Source organism: Terrapene carolina, unplaced genomic scaffold (genome assembly GCF_002925995.2).
Source record: "Terrapene carolina triunguis isolate 2854851 unplaced genomic scaffold, T_m_triunguis-2.0 Scaffold926, whole genome shotgun sequence".
NCBI classification, from domain to species: domain Eukaryota; kingdom Metazoa; phylum Chordata; order Testudines; family Emydidae; genus Terrapene; species Terrapene triunguis.
This window is the reverse complement of record NW_020665277.1, coordinates 2,931,318-2,950,346: the sequence shown is the minus strand read 5'-3', so window position 1 is coordinate 2,950,346 and position 19,029 is coordinate 2,931,318. Positions and strand designations below refer to the sequence as shown.

General features: G+C 42.8%; 1 protein-coding gene across 1 annotated transcript; it reads right to left on the bottom strand.

The window, feature by feature from the left end:
- Positions 1-6: 6 nt before the first annotated feature.
- Positions 7-18,576, bottom strand: CAPZA1 (capping actin protein of muscle Z-line subunit alpha 1). The gene is made up of 10 exons (XM_024204556.2): positions 18,501-18,576; positions 9,377-9,440; positions 7,999-8,050; positions 6,924-6,987; positions 5,259-5,465; positions 4,724-4,803; positions 3,256-3,334; positions 2,592-2,663; positions 1,529-1,591; positions 7-787 (listed from the first exon to the last, which is right to left on the bottom strand). The coding sequence occupies exons 1-10, from the start codon at positions 18,537-18,539 to the stop codon at positions 647-649; spliced, it is 861 nt and encodes a 286-aa protein (XP_024060324.1). The 5' UTR covers positions 18,540-18,576; the 3' UTR covers positions 7-646.
- Between the last annotated feature and the right edge of the window lie 453 nt (positions 18,577-19,029).

The following is a 19,029-nucleotide window of genomic DNA, read 5'->3' as shown; positions in this document are numbered from 1 at the left end:
AAAAAAAAAAAAAAAAAAAGGTTCACTTAGAGGGAACATGGAATCTTTGGGTTTAAAAAAATTACTTACACAGAAAATCTGGCCTTCTTGAGATTTCTGTAAGGGATCATGTAAACTCATTTCAGATATTAAAATCGAAGCCTATAGGCCCATTGCTATGTAGAGATCGACAGCAGGCATGTGTGGGAGATGCGTCTTCTCTGGCATTTGTTACAGTTTGCAGCGCAGCAGCTTGAGCTGTTACCAGATCAGACAAACTTACTGAAGTACCTGCAGTGCTGTATAAGGGTGCAGGGAAAATACTCCCACCACCACCTGCCTGTATTTATAAAAGGGCTTTCAGGGCTAGGAAATTTTCCAACCAGTAATTACAGTGACTCCCAAACAGAGCTATATCATCGAACTATGAATGTGGTTTAATTCAAATGACCTCCTAGTAAATGCAGTAACAGGAAGTTTATATGGTAGGGAACACAAAACACAAAGACAATGCTATTTGTTCAATAGTTCTCCTTGAGGCAAGAAAACTTGTTAACTTTGAAAGCCCTAGCAAAATGCCACACTGGTTTGGAAACCACCTACTTGGCATATGACCACATTTAGTTTTTTTGTACGCTACCATTTCATCAATCTCATCAGTTCTGCCTTAAGCATTTTGCATTTCTTTTCCAATCTTGTAGCTGAGGATTTTGTTCCAGTCAATCTTGGTGCGAGTGACGGGCAGCTGCCGACGCAAGGCTTTGAACGTGGTGTCGGACATAGTCTGATAGTTTTCACTGATTGCCGTCTGCAAGAGCAACCACATTGAAAGTGTTTGTCTAAACTACAGCAGGAGGATGGATGCTTTCAAAACGCATTACTCAGTATTAAAGCCAGGCATGCTACTTACCAACTAACTGATAAAGCAAACTTAGCGGGGGAGTGTGTGTATGTTGAGAAAGAGTCTCCCTTGCCTTCTCCTTCCCAAGTGAATTTATTTGCAAAAGGCCTTCTGGAAAGGCCCCTTCTTACACACACAACAAGCATTGCATGGGAAGCTGTAGCAGACCTTTCCTTAGCAAAGGCTCTTAGTCACAGGGAGGTGGAGAGGAGAGTTCAGGCTCCCTGGCCTTTCTGCTGAGCTTGCCAACAGCTGTACGCAGTGTGATCTTCTCATGAATTGGAATTAGTGACTTTGCACCTTCCAGGCCCCACTCCGGTTTTCTTGTTAATATCCTTTAAAGGGACTTGCCATATTGCTGACTTTATTTCATTTGTTTTTAAACACTTATATAGCCCCATAACTGTGCCTGGTGGCTTACAGATAAACTACTGTCCCTGCTCCAAAGAATTTACAATCAAAATCAGATAAACTGACTATGAAACTAGAAAAAGAAGGCAGAGAAGAAAGGACAAGGGGTGGAACAAAACTAGAGCATTAATCTCTCATGTTCTGATTGTTTGTAAATAGAGGGAAGTATCTTTTAAAATATTCATGAAAGTAAACAAGCCTAATGGAATCACAGGGATCCCTGCTAACTTCTCTTACCTGATACTCATTTTCCGCATGTTCTATGATTTTAATAAATTCCTTGGCTGTTTGGACATCATTCTACAGAGTAAGAGGAACAAAATTTACTTTCAAGTTCAATCAAAAGGCTGAATATAAAAATTTATTAAATGGGTTTCCTTCTAGAATGAAATTCTGTAACTACTTAGCTCATCAGCGATTAGGGAAAGACAAAGCTGACAGTTTCAGGCCTACATCGGGCCAGTACCCATTAGCAACTGTGCTGCTGCTCAGCAGGGAACAGACGTAAGTGAAGCTGACATTAAACACACTATCCAGTACAAAGTGAAAGACAGGGCTGCCCTCTAGTGAGCAAAAGCGAACTGGGCGTTCTTGATACAGAACAGACTTGTGAGCAGACACTACTGCCCCCCTTTTCCTTCCGGCCTAATTGTCATTACAAGACTGTTACCTTCTCTTCAGCACCGGGGAGAGGACACCCAAGCACTTGTTGCAACTACATTTGCCTGGCCTTGGTGCTGAAGGATCAAGATTTTTCAGAAACATGCTGCTGTATTTTGGTTCAAATTCTCCCTTTTCCTCCCACAGGGAAGAGAAGGCAACTGGTTTCCCCCATGGCATACGTGACCCCTACTCTAAATGTGAAGAGCATACAACTAACACCCTGCAGCATGCCTCTCACTACAGTCTTTAGTCTACAAGCAGTGTAAGAAGCTGGGTTTCCCACAGGCCACTGCATGTGTTGCTGCTGCATTGATTGGTCAGCCTATAATTTGATCAAAAGCCTTTACAGTAAGTGACACAAGGGAGGGGAAGTGATAGCTCAGTGGTTTGAGCATTGGCCTGCTAAACCCAGGGTTGTGAGCTCAATCCTTGAGGGGGCCATTAGGGATCTGGGGCAAAAATCTGTCTGGGGATTGGTCCTGTTTTGAGCAGGGGGTTGGACTAGATGACCTCCTGAGGTCCCTTCCAACCCTGATATTCTATGAAGAGTAGAGTCATATTAGAGAGCAAAGCTGCCCTTGGGGACATAAACCAACACAAAAGAGCTGCTGAAATGTTGTAAATTCTCCATACTCACTGAAACCGTTAGAGAGTCTTGGATATCTTTATGGCTAACTAGCTGCACGTTGCCATCTTCATAGTAATGAACCTGCACAAAGAAAGAACAAGCCCGGTTTATAATTAACATTATATTGTGGTAATACCTAGAGGCCCCAATCGAGCCAGACCTCCATTATGCTAGGCGTTGTCCACAGACAAAGACCAGGAGAAACGCACAACAATGTTGTGACAGTTTTCTCAGCCTGCAGTGGAGACTAAGGCTGGCTGGATTTTCCAAGGGATTTTATTCTCAGCCAGGACCTTTCAATATTATGCTAATGTAGTAAACACTCATTACAGCTGGGATGAGAGCAGGCAATAAAGGGTTCACAGGACAACTTGTAGGCTCACTCCTGGTTAGCAGGGACCAGGAGTGAAGTGCAGAGCTTGGATGCACATGGTAATACAATCCACTAACACTAAACCATCAGGCCAGACTTTAGCTATTATAACTTTCAAAGGATTACATTTCTTTAGTATTTTAAAACAGCTGATGCACAAGTCAGCAGTCATGAAGTGTCCTAGTTTAAAATGGCATCTTTGTGGACCCCTAAGGATTTCTTTTCTGAGTCAAACCCATAAGAACTCCTGGAGAAGCAGCGATGCAACTGATGCGACTGCTGCTGAGCAGTGTAACTAACCTGGATCTTCAGCACTGCAACCACCTGAGCTGCAGGGGGCGTGATGGTAAATTTCCACTCGGATCTCCAACGGCCATTCCTAAAAAGAACCAAAGCACAAACTGACTGGGAAAGAGCCCCGTATGCTGCCCCTGCTCGTCTTCCAGCACCCTGTGACCACATTCAAAGGCCTCACCTGGCACCTCAGTCCATTGGTGCAGAGCAGTTCAAGGCCATGATGCATCAGTACAGCTTGGGCTCTGAAACAATGAGGGCTACAGCTCCCTGGCTTCACTAGTGCCTCTTTCACTGGCTGGTTCATGGAGCAGCACAGGGGCCTCTCTCAGAGCAATTTCATCCGCCAGACGCAGAAGCTATCGGGAAGTAGGCAAGACCGGAAGCAGAGGACCTGTTCTGGATCAGCCTACTGCTTGGAAGCAGGCACGGAAAGGAAGAACTCGTGCTCAAAGGGCTAGAAAAGGCAGGAGCACTGTAGGAGCAGGATTTTATAATTGTACTATGAGAATTAATGTATGATTTGATTTCATCCTGCCAGCCACCCTTTTTGAAAAGCAGAAAGGAATGACCCTCTGGGACTATGGGATTCTGTTTCCCATATACATTACAAATTGGGCCCTTTTAGTTCTTTGTTTTAAGGCTTAGTTAGTAAGAGACACGATCCTGTATTGTGTCTGTGTTAAGTAGATTAGAGGTACGCTGAAGGTCTGGGCTTCAATGTGAATTGTTTTGGTTATAAAATTTCGCAAGGTTTAATTTACAATGTCTTTTCACTCGATATAAAAAACTGCTGTTTGTATTCTCAAAGGTCTCTGTAAAAGACTGTTTGTGTGAATGAGGAATGCATGCATCAGGAAAAGATAAGGTGTGAAGGCCACTGTTAACCAGATGGTCAAGAAAGGAGGAGCGAAGACACTTATCGAGACTTATTGACGCCAGAGAACCATCAACACGCATCCATGATTGAGGAAGGGCAGATTGATGACCCTGAGGTTGAGGCTGGCACCCCTAAAGACAACTGAGTAAATCAAATCCGGGACAGGATGACCCTCTCGGAGGTGTTTTAGAATGTTAACATCAAAAGATAACACCAATTAAGGAGTAACCGGTCATAAACTGACACAGCAAAATCCATAGATTTCAACGGAGAAAAAGGACTATAAGAACAGGGTGCTTTGCCATGGGGCTTTGGGTTAGTCTTACCACTACTCCAGGAGCATCGGATCGCGACTGACAGAGCCCGGCTCCCTCTGCAACCAATCTGGCTGGCCACTAGGTTGATCCAGACTCTGGACTGGTAATTATAAACATCGACTGGCGGGACTGTGTGCATGGTGTGTGTGTGTGTGACGTAAAAGCATATGCTAACTGCTGTATTCTCCATAAATGTGGCGTGTTGCCTTCTCGCCTATAAAAGATCTTGTGTGCTTTGTTTAAGCATAACAGCACGAACACTTGAAAATATTCTTACCAGAAGTTTTTGGGCTGAAACTGGTGGCTCTCAATACAGGCAATGATTGTCTGCTGTCCATCTATAGTCTTGCCGTAAACCTGAATTCATACAGAAATGAAAAATAAGCATCACAGTGCCAAGTGTGTATTCCACCAGCTTTGTGTTCCTAATCCAGGAACACTAGATGGAGCTTCAATATCCTGCTAAACCACAGCACTGAGTGAGAGCAGACAGTGCACATACACCATTAGCTACCTTGTCTATGCACACACACATTGCTTCCCTTTCCTGGTCAGCTTAGCCCTGGAGAGGGCTGCAAGGTGCATTCGTGCATATTTACCCACAGGTGATTGAGGTAATTAAACATTTTGCCACTGGTTTACACGATATGACTGCGCACACAAAATCTCTGCACCCTCCTGTCTTTGCTGTACAAGAATTAGGACCTACAAGACAGACACTCATGCGAGCCCAAAATACAGTACAAAGTCTCCCTGTGGGGCTAACAGACATGGGGCAAAGAACCATCAATGAAATAAGGTAGGTACTTAACAGTACAAAAGCCATTGGGATAGTGATCTTTCACATATGCCCTCAGCGCACTGTCACAGGCATCTCTCCATGGCTTTAGAGCTGCTTCTGTGTCCTCAGGGTGGGGATCACTCGCTTCTTTCCTTAAATGATCAAACTTAAAGGAAAGTTTGTTCCTTGGGTCCAAAAATCTGCCATTGCCAAGGTCGCCGTGTTCTGTAATTAAGACCTGAAAAATAAAGCGAAAGATCGAAGCGCTTCCTTATGCTGATTTAAATGTCACTTTGCTCTTCTGGGGCTCTTGAGTGCAAGTTTGCTAGATTTCACCACAAGGCGCTATTTGTTTCAGATGAAACCTTATGATCTGAAGAGCCCTCTCCTTTGCAAGGACATTAATGATTCTATGGTTCACTTAATGATTTGGGGTTTGCTGTGAGGTCCTTGGACAAACTTTCCCTCTCACCAAAGATGGCTGCATTCAGTGATGTTGTGTATAGAAAGCTTACAACGTCTTTTGGGATCCTTTTACGAAATACAAACATCAATTATTCTGCTTCTGTAAAACTATAATAGGATAACTCAAGCCCCATTTCTTTCTCCTTCCTAGAGGGAAGGGTGGGTGTACCTCAGGGTTCCATCATTTTCCTCTCTCTTCTTCCTTCCATAAGCCTGTATGTTGCAGCAACTCCTCCTCTGATCAAGGAGGAAGAGTAGATGTGGCTACTTCACTATGTATCAGGTTTAGGCTGAGGTGAATGGTCTTGAACAGCACAACAGGGCATTCCCTGCCCCACCGGGAGATCAGTCATCTCAGGAGCCAGACCAAGCAGAAGAGCCAAACTTCTTTCTCACAGGTTGTACAGCTTCTGTCAAATCTGCTTCTATCGGCAGCCTAGTACTGCTATACTTCCCATGCCTGCACCACTTGACCGAACCCTCTGCCACAAGTGGACACTGGGATGCAGTTCCTGTATCAGTATTGAGCTCAGAAAACAGAGGCAGCCAAGCCTGCTTTCAGTCTCCAACAGGGCCCACTTTCTTCCTCAGAAAAACGGAAATTAATTGTACCCTTTGTGAAACTTCAGTCTGTAAGTATCAAAAGGCAAAAAAATTCCCAGACCATCTTTTGGAGGCAAACGGGAAGTTCTTTAGTTTGTGTTTTTCTAGAGGAGAAGGGAATGCAGGAAGGCTGAAATGATATAATGGGAGAGCCAATATATTTGGAATAATTGGATAAGGAGGGGTTTGGTATAGATGGAAATGGAAAAAGAACATATGCTATTTTTTAAGAGCCTGATACTGAAACCAATGGAAGCTGGGAGTATGCAGCATCTGAGAGCTGCTAAACAGCCCTAAAAGAAAAGCATTCTTTGCTCACTCTGCCTCAGGCAAGACTTCCACTGGCTTTAGCAGGGAGTTGTGCCCAAGGAAGGAGTACGGCATTAGCCCCATTTAGTTAGTAACAGAGAGCATGGTCACAAGGAAACATTCAGTCTGAGGCTTTTCTGTAAGGAGAGAAGTTTGCTAAGTACTGAGTGCAAAGAAAAATGTCAGGTGATCAGCAGATCATATTTTCAACCTAACCAGAACTTTCCATCCAGATCGTTATGGAAGGACATCGTAATACCTGCAGTGATGGATACCAATCTGAAAACCTGCAAAGACAGGCAGCAAAACTTTGTCTTACCTGATCATCATACCCTTCGATCTTCACGGGAGTGAACTGATCCATGTTATACTGGGCAAATGCACTGTTAATAATTGAAAAGAAAAAAGGTAAGCTTTAACTGTGCAATCTTTATTATTTATATTTTCACTGAGGGACTAATGAATACAAATCCCAGTACAGAGAAAATGTCCATGTTTAATACGTTCATAGACAGTGCTCTTGGGAATATTTTTTAGTGTGATATCTAAGGTATGAATTGACCTGGGGTAAATGACTGGTTTCCTGTGATGGGAGCAACATGAATATTTTGAGATCTTTGGTATAGAGCAACCAACTATCACTAAGGCCAGGTCTACCCTACAAACACCCATCGGTGTAACCACGTCGCTCAGGGGTGTGAAAAATCCACACCCTGAGCAACGTAGTTATACCAACCTAGCCTCCGGTGTAGACAGCGCTAGGTTGACAGGAGAGCTTCTCCCATCAACATAGCTACCACGTCTTCACTAAAGCGCTACAGCTGCAGCACTGTACATGTACCAAGCCCTCTGTCCAGCTTGCCTGGGGGACAAGACAGACTGGCGTGCCCACGGGGACTGTCTGTGACTCCATGGTATGACTGTTTTTGTGCTTCAGGAGTTCACACTTGTTACTGGGTGGGTGAAAGCTAATTATAGAACATACAACTAGTTGGGGTCTTATCTCCGCTTCTTGATATCTGCCCGCCCTGAGGATGGCATTCACGATCATGAACCACTCCAGATAGCATGACAGGTACCAGTCCTCTGATGGTTTGAACAAAGATGAATCATTCCTTAGGATGCTAAAAGGTTACAATATATATATATATATATGTTGGCTCTCCTCATTTGTTTAGATTCTATTATAACAAAGGTAGTTCTGTTTAGACTTTTGGGAGATGACCCTCCACCTTTCCAGGTGCTTTGGTTGGGAGAGGGAAATTACTGTACATCACCCCCTCCACCAACACTACAATTGATCGCAGTTCACATCATTATGTCATTAGACTGAAAAAACACACACTTACACACTTCCTTAAAATGTTCTGAAACCTGTTTTAAACAATACTTACTGTGCTGCCCCTTCCCTGAGAAGATTGTCATTGTTAAGCAGTAACCGGACATCTAGAGAAAAGAAAGTGTTCAGGCAGATTATCAAATGTCTGTCTTTGCACCTTAAAACTGAAACGGAAGCAGAGGCTCAACAAACACATTACAGTGGCTGTAAATCATTTTACTAAACACTGTGTGGTTGTATAATGGAACTAAATTCTTCCCTCCTTGCTGTCTGTGTGATGATTCTGATTAAAGGCTAGTAGAGCATAACCATGCTAGGCAGAGGGGCTATACTACTGTCATTACAAGTAACTATCACTATAGTGGATTGAGCACTGGACTGGAACTTGGGAGACCTGAATTCTATTCCTGGCTCTTCTATTGGCCTGCTGTGAGACCTTGGGCAAGCCACTTACCTCCATGCCTCAGTCTCCCCATCTGTAAAATGTTCTTTGAGATCTACTGATGAAACTCTACATAATATTATTATTAGTAGTAGTAGAATAAGAATTAAACATTTTCCATTATACTCTCCATTTTCATACAGTCACAGCTTTCTGAAACATGTACCTTTGGGGCTGTAATTTTCTTTCTTGGTCACTGTTCAAAACAACTTTTTTTTTTTTTTATCATTAAGTTAAAGCATTTCTTTAGCCACTTTTGAGTTATGGTAGAATGAAAGTAAACCAAAAACCCTTCTGGCTCTAACAAAATTCCAGTCACACCATTGTTGAACAGTGAAAATGGCTCCTGTGGTGTTTTCTGATGATGGAGTCCAAAATATATTACATAAATGGAAAGCTAGTTACTATTATGTCTCCATAACATAAACTTCAGAGTACCTGATGATATCCCTTTACAATTAGACTTTACATTTGTCTGGTAAAAGCCAGTTTAGAACATTTACTATTCATCACAATACCATCAAGTCAATGCTGTACCAAAGCAGCAAGGTGAAATGGCATCCAGACAAAGGATTTTGCATTCATATAAATGGCTTCAAACAGTTCAGATCAAGCCTGAAAGGTACTAAGGAAACACAATAGAACAACATCCACGTGACATGCACACATAAACAAAGATCACAAAAAGATTTACGTTAACCTAGGATCCTAGGCCGTGACTCCAAAAATGGCTGATTTGGGTGCCTCAATTTTGAGGTGTTTAAGTTGGGACACTTTAACAGGGTCTGATTTTCAGAAAGTGCTCCAGCCTCTTGTCAGATGTCATAAGGCGGTATGTAAAATCATTAGCCACTTCTGAAAAATCTTGGCCTTAAAAAGTATAGCCCCTCTGCCAACCATATTTTGTGAGGTACCTTAAATATTTTCTTTCTGATAATAGCTGAAACCTGGAAAATCCTATGAACTATTTGATTTTCTGTTATTTACTCACCATTAAACACTTCATTAAATTCTCCTGGTGGTGCATGAGTGATGAATTTTGCAGCTATCCGCACCTGCAGTAAAGCAAAATAGTCATTAGACTAAACAGTGCATGTTTTTTGTTTTGGTACCAACAAACTGCAACATATTTACACCAACATAGCTCACTAGCAGAACGGAGTGTTACAGTTATAGATAGTGCTACTATTTATGGACAGATTTAGGCACAAATTTTCAAAAGCGTCCTTTAGTTAAGCTTGACAGAATCTGATTTTTTTTTTAATAATTTCAATGGATAATATTGATGTTTATGTTTAAGTATTTTTAAAATTTTTATCCCAGTAAATTTTCACAGTTGCACAAAATTATAGGTTATATGCATTCATTTTGATGGTCATAAATTTAGATTTTCACAACTGTAGGAAATTATGAGGGGGTCAGGCAATTATTATTTAGTGACAGATGTTGAAAGTCAAAGTTAAAGCTTTCTAACAGTTAAAATACAAACTGTCAATATCATATGCCAAAATACACGGTAAATACCCTTAAATCAAACTAACATTCCCAAATAGCATTTTTCTTACTTTGCCCATCTGTAAATGTTGATGATCAATGGAAATAGTGCGCGCGTGTGTGTGTGTGTGTGTAATGAAATTGTGCGCTTCCAGTTCTGGGGACCCAACTTAAGACTTTGGGCCCGATTTTTCAGAGTATCTGAGCACCCACAACTCTAACTGAAGTCAATGGAAGCTGCAGATGCTCAACACCTCTGACAAATCAATCTCTAGGACTCCCAAGATGGTCACCCACAATTTGTGAACACTTGAAAACGTGGACTTTGCTTTGGAAACACCCTTTTTGATCACAAACATCACCTTAGACACCAAACTGCTCAGCCTGCACAAGTGCACACACAATTAGCCAACATTCTCCCTTTTAAAAAAATCTAACAGTCTTCTTGTGACCTAACAAAACACCACTGAGTTTCACTGCTTGGAACTACCTGGAGGTCCATATGTCAATTACGTACAGAGTGAGTTACCAAAGTCCTGCTACTAGATGACAGCCTACCTGATAACTGTGTAGCTAAGAGGTGTAATATACACTGAGAGAGCGGAGGGTTGCCTGTGATGTAATTGCATTGCTCCTGATGACTGGTAGGAGGAGATGCCACTGACCACCAGGAAACAAGCAGCATGTGATAGCTGAGAGGAGATCCCTTCCAAGAAGGAAGACAAATACCCTCTCCCCACCAAGTACCATGGGACTAGAAATTTGCATAAAGATGTAATCCTGCCTACTTTAAACACAATTAGTTATGCTTTACAGGCTTCAAAGGGAAAGTAATTGAAGTTATAAGAACGCATGGAAGAAAGTGTAAAGATACAAAGTGAGAAAGCAGGGAGTGATGGAAACGTACAAAATACAAAAGTGGACAGTGATGGAAAGTTACAAAATGAAATTGAGATGTCAGCAGAGGGAGACCCTGCCTCAGAAACAAGCCTCCAGATTTCAGCAAATGATTTCTCTTGCATCTGCTGTTGTGCGATTCTGGTGAATCCCACCACCCTGAGCTGGGAGCACACCTCCTCCCAACACTGCCTGGCTTTGTGATGGATGTCCTGCAGAGCAAACAAGTGTCCACAATGTAGAAAAAAAAATGGGAAGAGCTCACAGAGGTCAAAGTTATTCTCAAGCTAGCTACTGAAACATTATTTCCTGAGCATGTTGTAAAGAGACTAGCGCTATGGCTACACTGGCGCTTTACAGCGCTGCAACTTTCTCGCTCAGGGGTGTGAAAAAACACCCCCCAGAGTGCAGCAAGTTACAGCGCTGTAAAGCGCCAGTGTAAACAGTGCCCCAGTGCTGGGAGCCATGCTCCCAGCGCTGTAAGCTAATCCCCTCGTGGAGGTGGAGTACCTGCAGTGCTGGGAGAGCTCTCTCCCAGTGCTGGCGCATGACCACAGTCGCACTTCAAAGCACTGCCGCAGGAGCGCTCCCGCGGCAGCGCTTTGAAGTTTTGAGTGTAGCCACGGTCTAGGCCTGATTAAGCAGATCAGTGATACAACCCATGGCCTTAAGGCTTTTCACAAACATTGGAAGGATCAGAGAGTTAGTCAGCAGTGAGGCCGGGCACTTATCTCTAAGTTTTTGACCTGTTTAGCTACTGTGGCAGTCTGATCAGGACCCTCTTGTTCTTGCAATCTAGAGAGCTGGAGCCACAGTCTAGAAAAAAGGAGCCACAGTTAAACCTTTTTACTGGAGCTAAAGCATCTAAAAATACTTAAATAAAAGCAGCCACAAAACCTTTGGGTATACAAAGCAGCAAACCCTAAGCCAACATTATTACTGCTGCATGCATCGAACACCTCTTCAACATTCAGGATATCGTGTATGTATACTACTTCGATTACACAGGTACATCTCTAGCTTTCATCCACACAATATGACCTGTGCAAGAAGACCATGGAGTGAATATGGTCAGGAAACTTTTAGACCTAAGCCCTCCTATTTGGAAACAAGGGAGAAAATTTCTATTTAAGCTCATCTAAGCCTATCAATTAGTTGCTGAGTTTGCACGGAGTTGACTAGGGATTCACTACTGGGCACCATGGTTTATCATTATCAGGGATCCTAGCAATCCATTTGCCATGGAAAAATGTGGAATTTGCATTTTTACAGTGAAACTTTTGTGAAAAAATAAAAATGTATACAGTAAAACCCCGTTTATCCGAGCCTCCATAATCCAGCTCTCCGTATTAACCGAACCACCAGCTGCCCAATGCTGATAGCTCTTGCGGTCAGCCCCTGGTGGCTGGGGCGTGGGCGGTCAGTCCCTGGGCAGCTGGTGGTTCGGTTAATAAGGAAAGCCAGATAATGGAGGCTCGGATAAATGGCGTTCTACTGTATATCACTAAAACATTGATACCTATATATATTGTGGCTAGGGAACTAGTTCAGTGTTTCATTTTAACCATGGAAAAACATGGATTTTTGTGAGGTTTTTTTAATCGGATAATTTTTTTTTCTTCAATCACGGAAAGCTAAGCTCCCTGATCATTAGTAATGCCACGTTATTCTCTCTTCTGGAATTACTGTTCATTTGGAGTCTCTGGTTAAGGAAAAACCTGAAAACAATTCCACATAGAATGTGGAACCATTTCTGGCATGTGTCAATAAAGGGACTTGGTGCCATTCTGTGACACATTGTTAATTCATTTGTCTAGAACTGTATATTTCACTGATAGTTGTACTGTGGGCCTATCATTAAGCTTCACAATCTAGTGAAAAAATTAAGGCACCTGGAATCAGAAGCACTATGATAAAGATCTGAGCAGGCTGATGTCAGAAGAAAGTAATACCTGAGATTTCCTGAACTCTGAAGTGGGAAAGGAAAATCAAAACCACCAGTGAGTTCTAAAATGTATTAAATGCTAGCGTGTTGTATCATTTGAATTCACATGGCTTTGGTACTAAGGCAAATTTGTTTCAGTCTAAACAACAGGTTCCCTAATTCCAAGCTAGGCTTTATGGTTTGCACAGTACCTGAGGGAATATAATGTTACTGGACAGGACTCTGGAGGCAAATAGACTCAGCCACACAATTACACTGCTCCCTTTGAGGCTTATATATAAAACATACCACTTTTTTCCACTTAGTTTTACAGTTATTCATAGCTTTCGATTATGGCAGAAGTTGGCTAAGGCTTTCTTGCTGGGTAAGGCATTACATTCATTGTCTTCAGCTGATGCAGCAAGTATTGTTTTAAATTTGTCCTGTAAAGGCCATTTTGAATAACAAACCAGAGTAGTACAAATATCAAATTAATCATCCAATTAATTAATCTGCAGGAGCAGAGTTGAGAGGCCAACCCCCTTTAAAAACATTTTTCTGGCGTCTAGCTTGTAATTCCACATCCTTCAAAGGGATTTAAAATATTTCACTGACAGAGGAGGCATTGCCATGCTTTCTGGGTGCTTTCCCATCCTACCAGCATCACCTCCATCTTAGCTGGACTGAGCCTGAGCAAGGTGCCAGTATCACAGATACTTGAAAAGCAAAAATTATTTATACTTATTTATTTTAAAAATTATGTTTGAGTGCAACTGACAAAAGAATAAAAAGGCATAAACACGGGCATGAAGCGGGATGGAATGTTTGCCCACCTTTTCAGTCTGGGGGCATGTCTTCGCTAGCAACGTTAAAATGCTGCCGCGGCCGTGCTTTAACGTGGCTGTGTAGTTGCGGCACCAGCTTATAAAAACCCACCTCCACGAGGGGCGTAGCTCCCAGCGCTGGTGCACTGTCTACACTGGCACTTTACAGCGCTGAAACTTGCTGCGCTCAGGGGGGTGTTTTTTCACACCCCCGAGCAAGAAAGTTGCAGCCCTGTAAAGTGCCAGTGCAGACAAGCCCTTAGTTTCCTTCTGCTTTTTGCTGAAACATGCCAGACATTTAGAATTGCTAAAATGTGTTTTTTCCATTGCTTAATAAATTCCACTAGCTAAATAACTCTCATTCTAGTTAGAGTACCTAATATCCATATAACTTCTGAAAATGTGTAACAGAAAGCGTTAGACTATCCTCAACTGTGATCAGGATTACTGGATAGTAACTAATATGGACATTGCTGTTCCACAGTTTGCCCTGTGGACTTTACTGTGAGTCCTACCCTACATGGCTGATGTGTGTGAGCTTTTCTTAGAAAGTACAAGCATAAGCATAAACATAAGACATGTCACTCTGGAAATGTTAAAGCATTACTACAACTGCTGTACTCAGAGTACACACACAACTTCATCTAACTGATGCCAAGATCCATTTCAATTGGAAGGATCAAGGCAGGGGATACAGTCCCCCTACTCCAGTTCCCCAACTGGACACAGTCACTCTTCCAACTGAGCTCCTAAAATGGCAGCTGGATAAAAGGCCATTAAAAATAATTATGCAGTGCCTATATTTATGTAACATCTTGGTAATTAGATAAATGATGTGGCTGGTCATTAATGCAGCTGCACAACTGCATTGTACTTGGGGCCCTGATAAAGTGGGGCCTTATTATCGTTAGGAAGACATAACCACCTCTCTTTTGGTATTATATCCCACCTTAGACCCAAATTCTGCCCTGCACCTAAAATAGTTTGCTTCCTAAAAGGCTAAGTCCAGGACTCAAACCCTGAATAAACCACAACTCCTGCGTACACTTCAATCTGTAAGTAACTTCTCCCACTTTAGTAGGATTGGTGAAGTTAAATAGACAAGACAGTGATTGACAAATCTACATTTAGGACAAGTGCCATTAAAACAGCAGCCATGAGCAAAACACACACTGCAAAGACATGTAATCATTTTTATAAAGTGTAACTTTATCCTCTCCCTCCCCTCCCTTTGATCTGGAGCAATTAAACAAAAATGGAGGAGATCATTACTCTACACAACTGAAAACAGCAATGTCTACCCATGAAATGGAAGAAGCAGACTTTGTATGTGGTAAAGAAATTAATCCTATAAATCAAGCTTCCGCACTGTTGTCACTTTGGAGTCTCTTCGCCTTTGGGTGTCAGCACACTGATAGCGTGTTCATCTGCAGAAGTATGAAACTAACACTATTTCTGCAAAACTGACCTACTTCCTGGCTCATCATTACCATTTCAGGTATCTCTGCAGAGTGCTAGCAGAAACTAACTTCCTCTTTCTAAAATGGGGAAAGCATCAAGTAGTGAAGTCACCTGACCACCATTTTTTTTTAAATGGAAGCAGAAAAAGAGGATGACAGTACACAGAATTCATAAGAAGCCAGAGCAATATACATTCAAAAAGTCTTGAATATGCAGCATACGCTTCAATTATCCAACATTTACCTATGACTATGAGGGACAATGAATAGATACTTATAGATGTGACAAACCAGATTAGTTCATTTTGCTTGGTCTCTCAGTGATGTGCACTGATTTTTTTTTTTTAAAGTCAGAGCAGTTAAAGCTAAGCATTTAAAAAGAGAGTGTATGCAAAACAAACAATGCCCTAGATTTGTCAGCAAAGTGATTGCAAGGTTGTCTATTGGTTAGAACAGAAGACTATGAGCTCTGAGTTCTATTCCCAGTGATGCCACAGGCAACTCGTTTAATCTCTGTCTCAGTTCCCTTCTGATTCCAACATTTTTAAAATTGGGGAAACACCTACTGAAAGGGGTAAAAGATTGCTTAATTTATTTTGTTAAAATCTTCAGCTGAAATTCAGTAATGAACTATAAAGTATAACTAGCTAAAAATGGTATAGAATTTACTCAAAAGAAGGAAATATACAACCTTATGGTTAGAATTTATACTATACAACATTGAGCAAACTACCCTAACTAAAGGACTATGGGTCCTGTGGCTACACGGCTACTCTTTGTCGCTTTTTACAGATCCAGACTAACATGGTTACCCCTCTGATAAAGGACTATGGGTTATTCTGATTTAAGTCTCTCTCAATTTCTCTTGTTGAAGCTGTCCCATTTTGTATATCTAATTAAACATTCATTAGCCCACAGACAGAATGAGTGACTCTATAAATCAGTAATTAGGACACTCACCTGATAAGGGGAAATCCTGGTTCAAATCCTCTCTCATCAGGCAGAGGTGGGGTAAATGAACCAGGATTTCATCATCCCACCTGAAAACCCTAACCACTGGGCTAAAGGTATTAAAGGAGGTGATCACTCCTTCATTCATTTTGTGTAGAATTCAGCATGCTCTGAGTTTGCTTAGAGGGCCCAATCTAGTGAGCACAATAGACAGGGCAACACCTGACTCGGTTTTTGATCACACTTGGGCTTAGGTATGAAACAGTGGTGCACGTGTCAAAAGGCTGAAACTTAAGCACTGTAGAAACTTTTACAGCAAAAATTTAAGTGCCTACACAGTTAGACAGCAGCTGAGTGGGGGCTCTGTAAAACACAGCAGAGCCTAAATTTTTATTATTTTTTTTTGTAGATAGGGGCCTCTGTTCCTTTGCCTAGTTTGTTCCTTTCTTTTGTTGCAAAGGATCACTAACCTCATTGATTTAGGAAGAGGCCTGGACTAAAGAAAGCCACAGAAACAGAAGGCCAGAATTATCACAAACACCAGGTATCACTTATTGGGTATTTAGCTTAAAAACTGCTGTTTGTAAATGGAGAAAACTGTTAGAAATTAGCCTTAGAATTGTTCAGAAGAAAGTCTTAGTAGTAGTATGGGATAAAATAGGCTAACATAGTACTTGCATTCAAAGCTATGAGAAGATAAATAATGCAAAGTACCAAAATATCAGAATTTTAAATACCAGTGTTTAGTTAAGTAAAGTAGGTCTCTATTTTTAGTATCAACATTCAGCAGGCAATTCTAGCTTCCAAGTGAGAGGAAAGCCAGGGTAGTACATAAATGAATCTATGAAGCAGATCCTTATTATGAGCTGAAGCTGGTCAGAAAATTTCAAAAGAATATTGGAGGGGGGTGGTGGAGAGGAAATGAAGAAAAGTTACTGGGAAGAAAAAAAAAGTGTAAAATGAACCTTCCCAATGGCAGTTTAAAACACCAAAACAAAATTTTGTGTGTGTGTTTGTGAAGAGATCTGGTGATCTCATTCCATCTTTCTTGTATCTACCCTTTGTGCCGCTTCTTGCATATGAAACCAAAGTTTAATCAATGAGAACTCCTATTGCTAGCAGAAGCAGATTAAGGAACTGACACACCCTGACTGACCAGATCTAGAAAGAAAAATGAGAACAAGACAGTGTCTTTTATACACTGTAGTAGCAAGCAGGCCATGCTCTGTCTGCCTACACAGTGTGCTGGCAAATTCATGTTCCTGAACATGTCCCAGACTACAGCCATATACTCTCAGGTTATGCAGCTAAATTATGGTTGTAATTTCTTAAGTGTTCTGAATTTTCATTCTGTTCTTTTCATAGGGGGCTATCAGAAGAGGATTTAGAAAAACTTAAACTTAAAGATAAAGGCAAAATGAAAGTTTTAGACTAGTTAGGATTGACAATATAGATGTAATCAGTGTATTTGCTTTGTAGGAGAGGCCCTGTCTGCTGTGTTGACACTAAATAGTCCAATGACTTTTCATAGGAGATGAGGCTTGTCACAAGTCTTCCTCCAACTTGTGTGCTAGCTAACTGCTGACTTCCAATCTGAGGTTGGTACATTCAGCAGTGGTGCAGGAGTTGAGACTTACTAGAAAAGGACAAGACATCAACAAGAAAATGGACATTTACAGTCCCCCCCAGTCACTGAAAAAGATACTTGAAAGAGCATTTGCACAAAAACCTTAAAAGCAAACAATCATCACAAGGAACTGACTGCTCCTCTCCTGGCTCTCCACTAGTGACTGTCTAGGTCTTCCTCCCAGTGGCAACTGGAAACAGTCCAGACTAACTGTGTTATTCCCACAGCAATTCTCATCCCATGTCTGTGAAGTAATATGTGGAGAAAGAGACCACCATTCCCCCCCCACTATTAGACACACAAAAAGGACATACTAAAAGAGGAAGGAGGAACTACCACCCCCTACGTGCCTTCTCCTCTGAAATGAGCAAGGAGGAGGAGGAAGAATTCTATCAGGAAGGGGATATAGTTATAGGGGGTGTGTGCACGTGCCATACCGAGTCAAAATTAGTATAAGGGGTTTTCACCCTCTCATGGGGGTGTGACTATCTTCCTTTTTGGAGGCAAGATGATACCCTATAGGGAAGAGAACCCGCAGTGGAACAGTTCACATAGGTCCTTGCCTCTCCTCTATGGGGCACCAGGGAGATGATGTGTGTGTGGAGGGAGGGAGGGAGGGGGGGGCGGCGAGGTCTTTGCCCTCTCTATGGGAGGGCAGCAGAGGGGGATATTGGGGGTGTCTCGTCCCTCGCTATTGAGGGATGTGGGGGTATTGGAGGGGGTCTCTCCCCTCGGGATAGGGGAATAGTGTCAGGGGGTCTCTTCCCTGGACGTGGGGGGTACTGGGAGAAGTTTCTCCCTCGCTATAGGGGCAGGGGGCTGCTTGGGGGTCTCCTCCTGCCGTAGCGCGGGGCCGAGACCCTGTCCGCCTAGGGGATGGGGACAGCGGGGGGGCGCTACGCGGTAAGCTCGGGGGAGGCAAGAAACCCTGCCCCTACCTTCTCCTCGTCCGACACCCGATCCTCGAAGTCAGCCATTTTGGATCCTTTGGCTGGGCCCCGCCCCGCCGGCCACCCCGTGCAAAGCACGCCGGGAAACGACAGCAGGGGATGGGGTGGGGCAGCAGGCAACCGCCCATCCGGAAGTGCCGGGCCGGAAGTGCTACCGGCGCCATCTTGATTGTGGGCAATCGTGGGCCCCGGTAGTTCTCATTGACGCTAATAGGCGCCATCTCGGTCTTGGGCAGTGGCTCAGCCCCGCCCTCTACCCCTGATGCAATGACCTCGGTGCGTGGCGCGTCCGCACTGTTGGGTGCGGCGGCTCTTAAAGCCCCAGCTCCTGGAGGCAGGGGAAGGGCATTAGGGGAGGTTCTGCCCTCCTGGCTGCTAAGGGGAAGGTGGGAACGGGACTGAATCATTGAATGCATTGCCAGCCACGGGAAAGCAAATGAAAAGGCACCGCAACTGCTTCCTAATCTCACGAGTTTTGCTTGCTTGGGGTTGGCATGTACTGCGTGGAGAGGCCCCA

What these genes read in the sequence shown, in the direction of transcription:
- CAPZA1 (XM_024204556.2), bottom strand. Translation starts at nt 18,539, where the DNA reads ATGGCTGACTTCGAGGATCGGGTGTCGGACGAGGAGAAG. An exon ending in CTCAGGGAAGGGGCAGCACA is followed by an intron (nt 6,988 to 7,998) that starts GTAAGTATTGTT and finishes AATTATTAACAG; the next exon opens with TGCATTTGCCCAGTATAACA. An exon ending in TTGCAGTGCTGAAGATCCAG is followed by an intron (nt 2,664 to 3,255) that starts GTTAGTTACACT and finishes TTCTTTGTGCAG; the next exon opens with GTTCATTACTATGAAGATGG.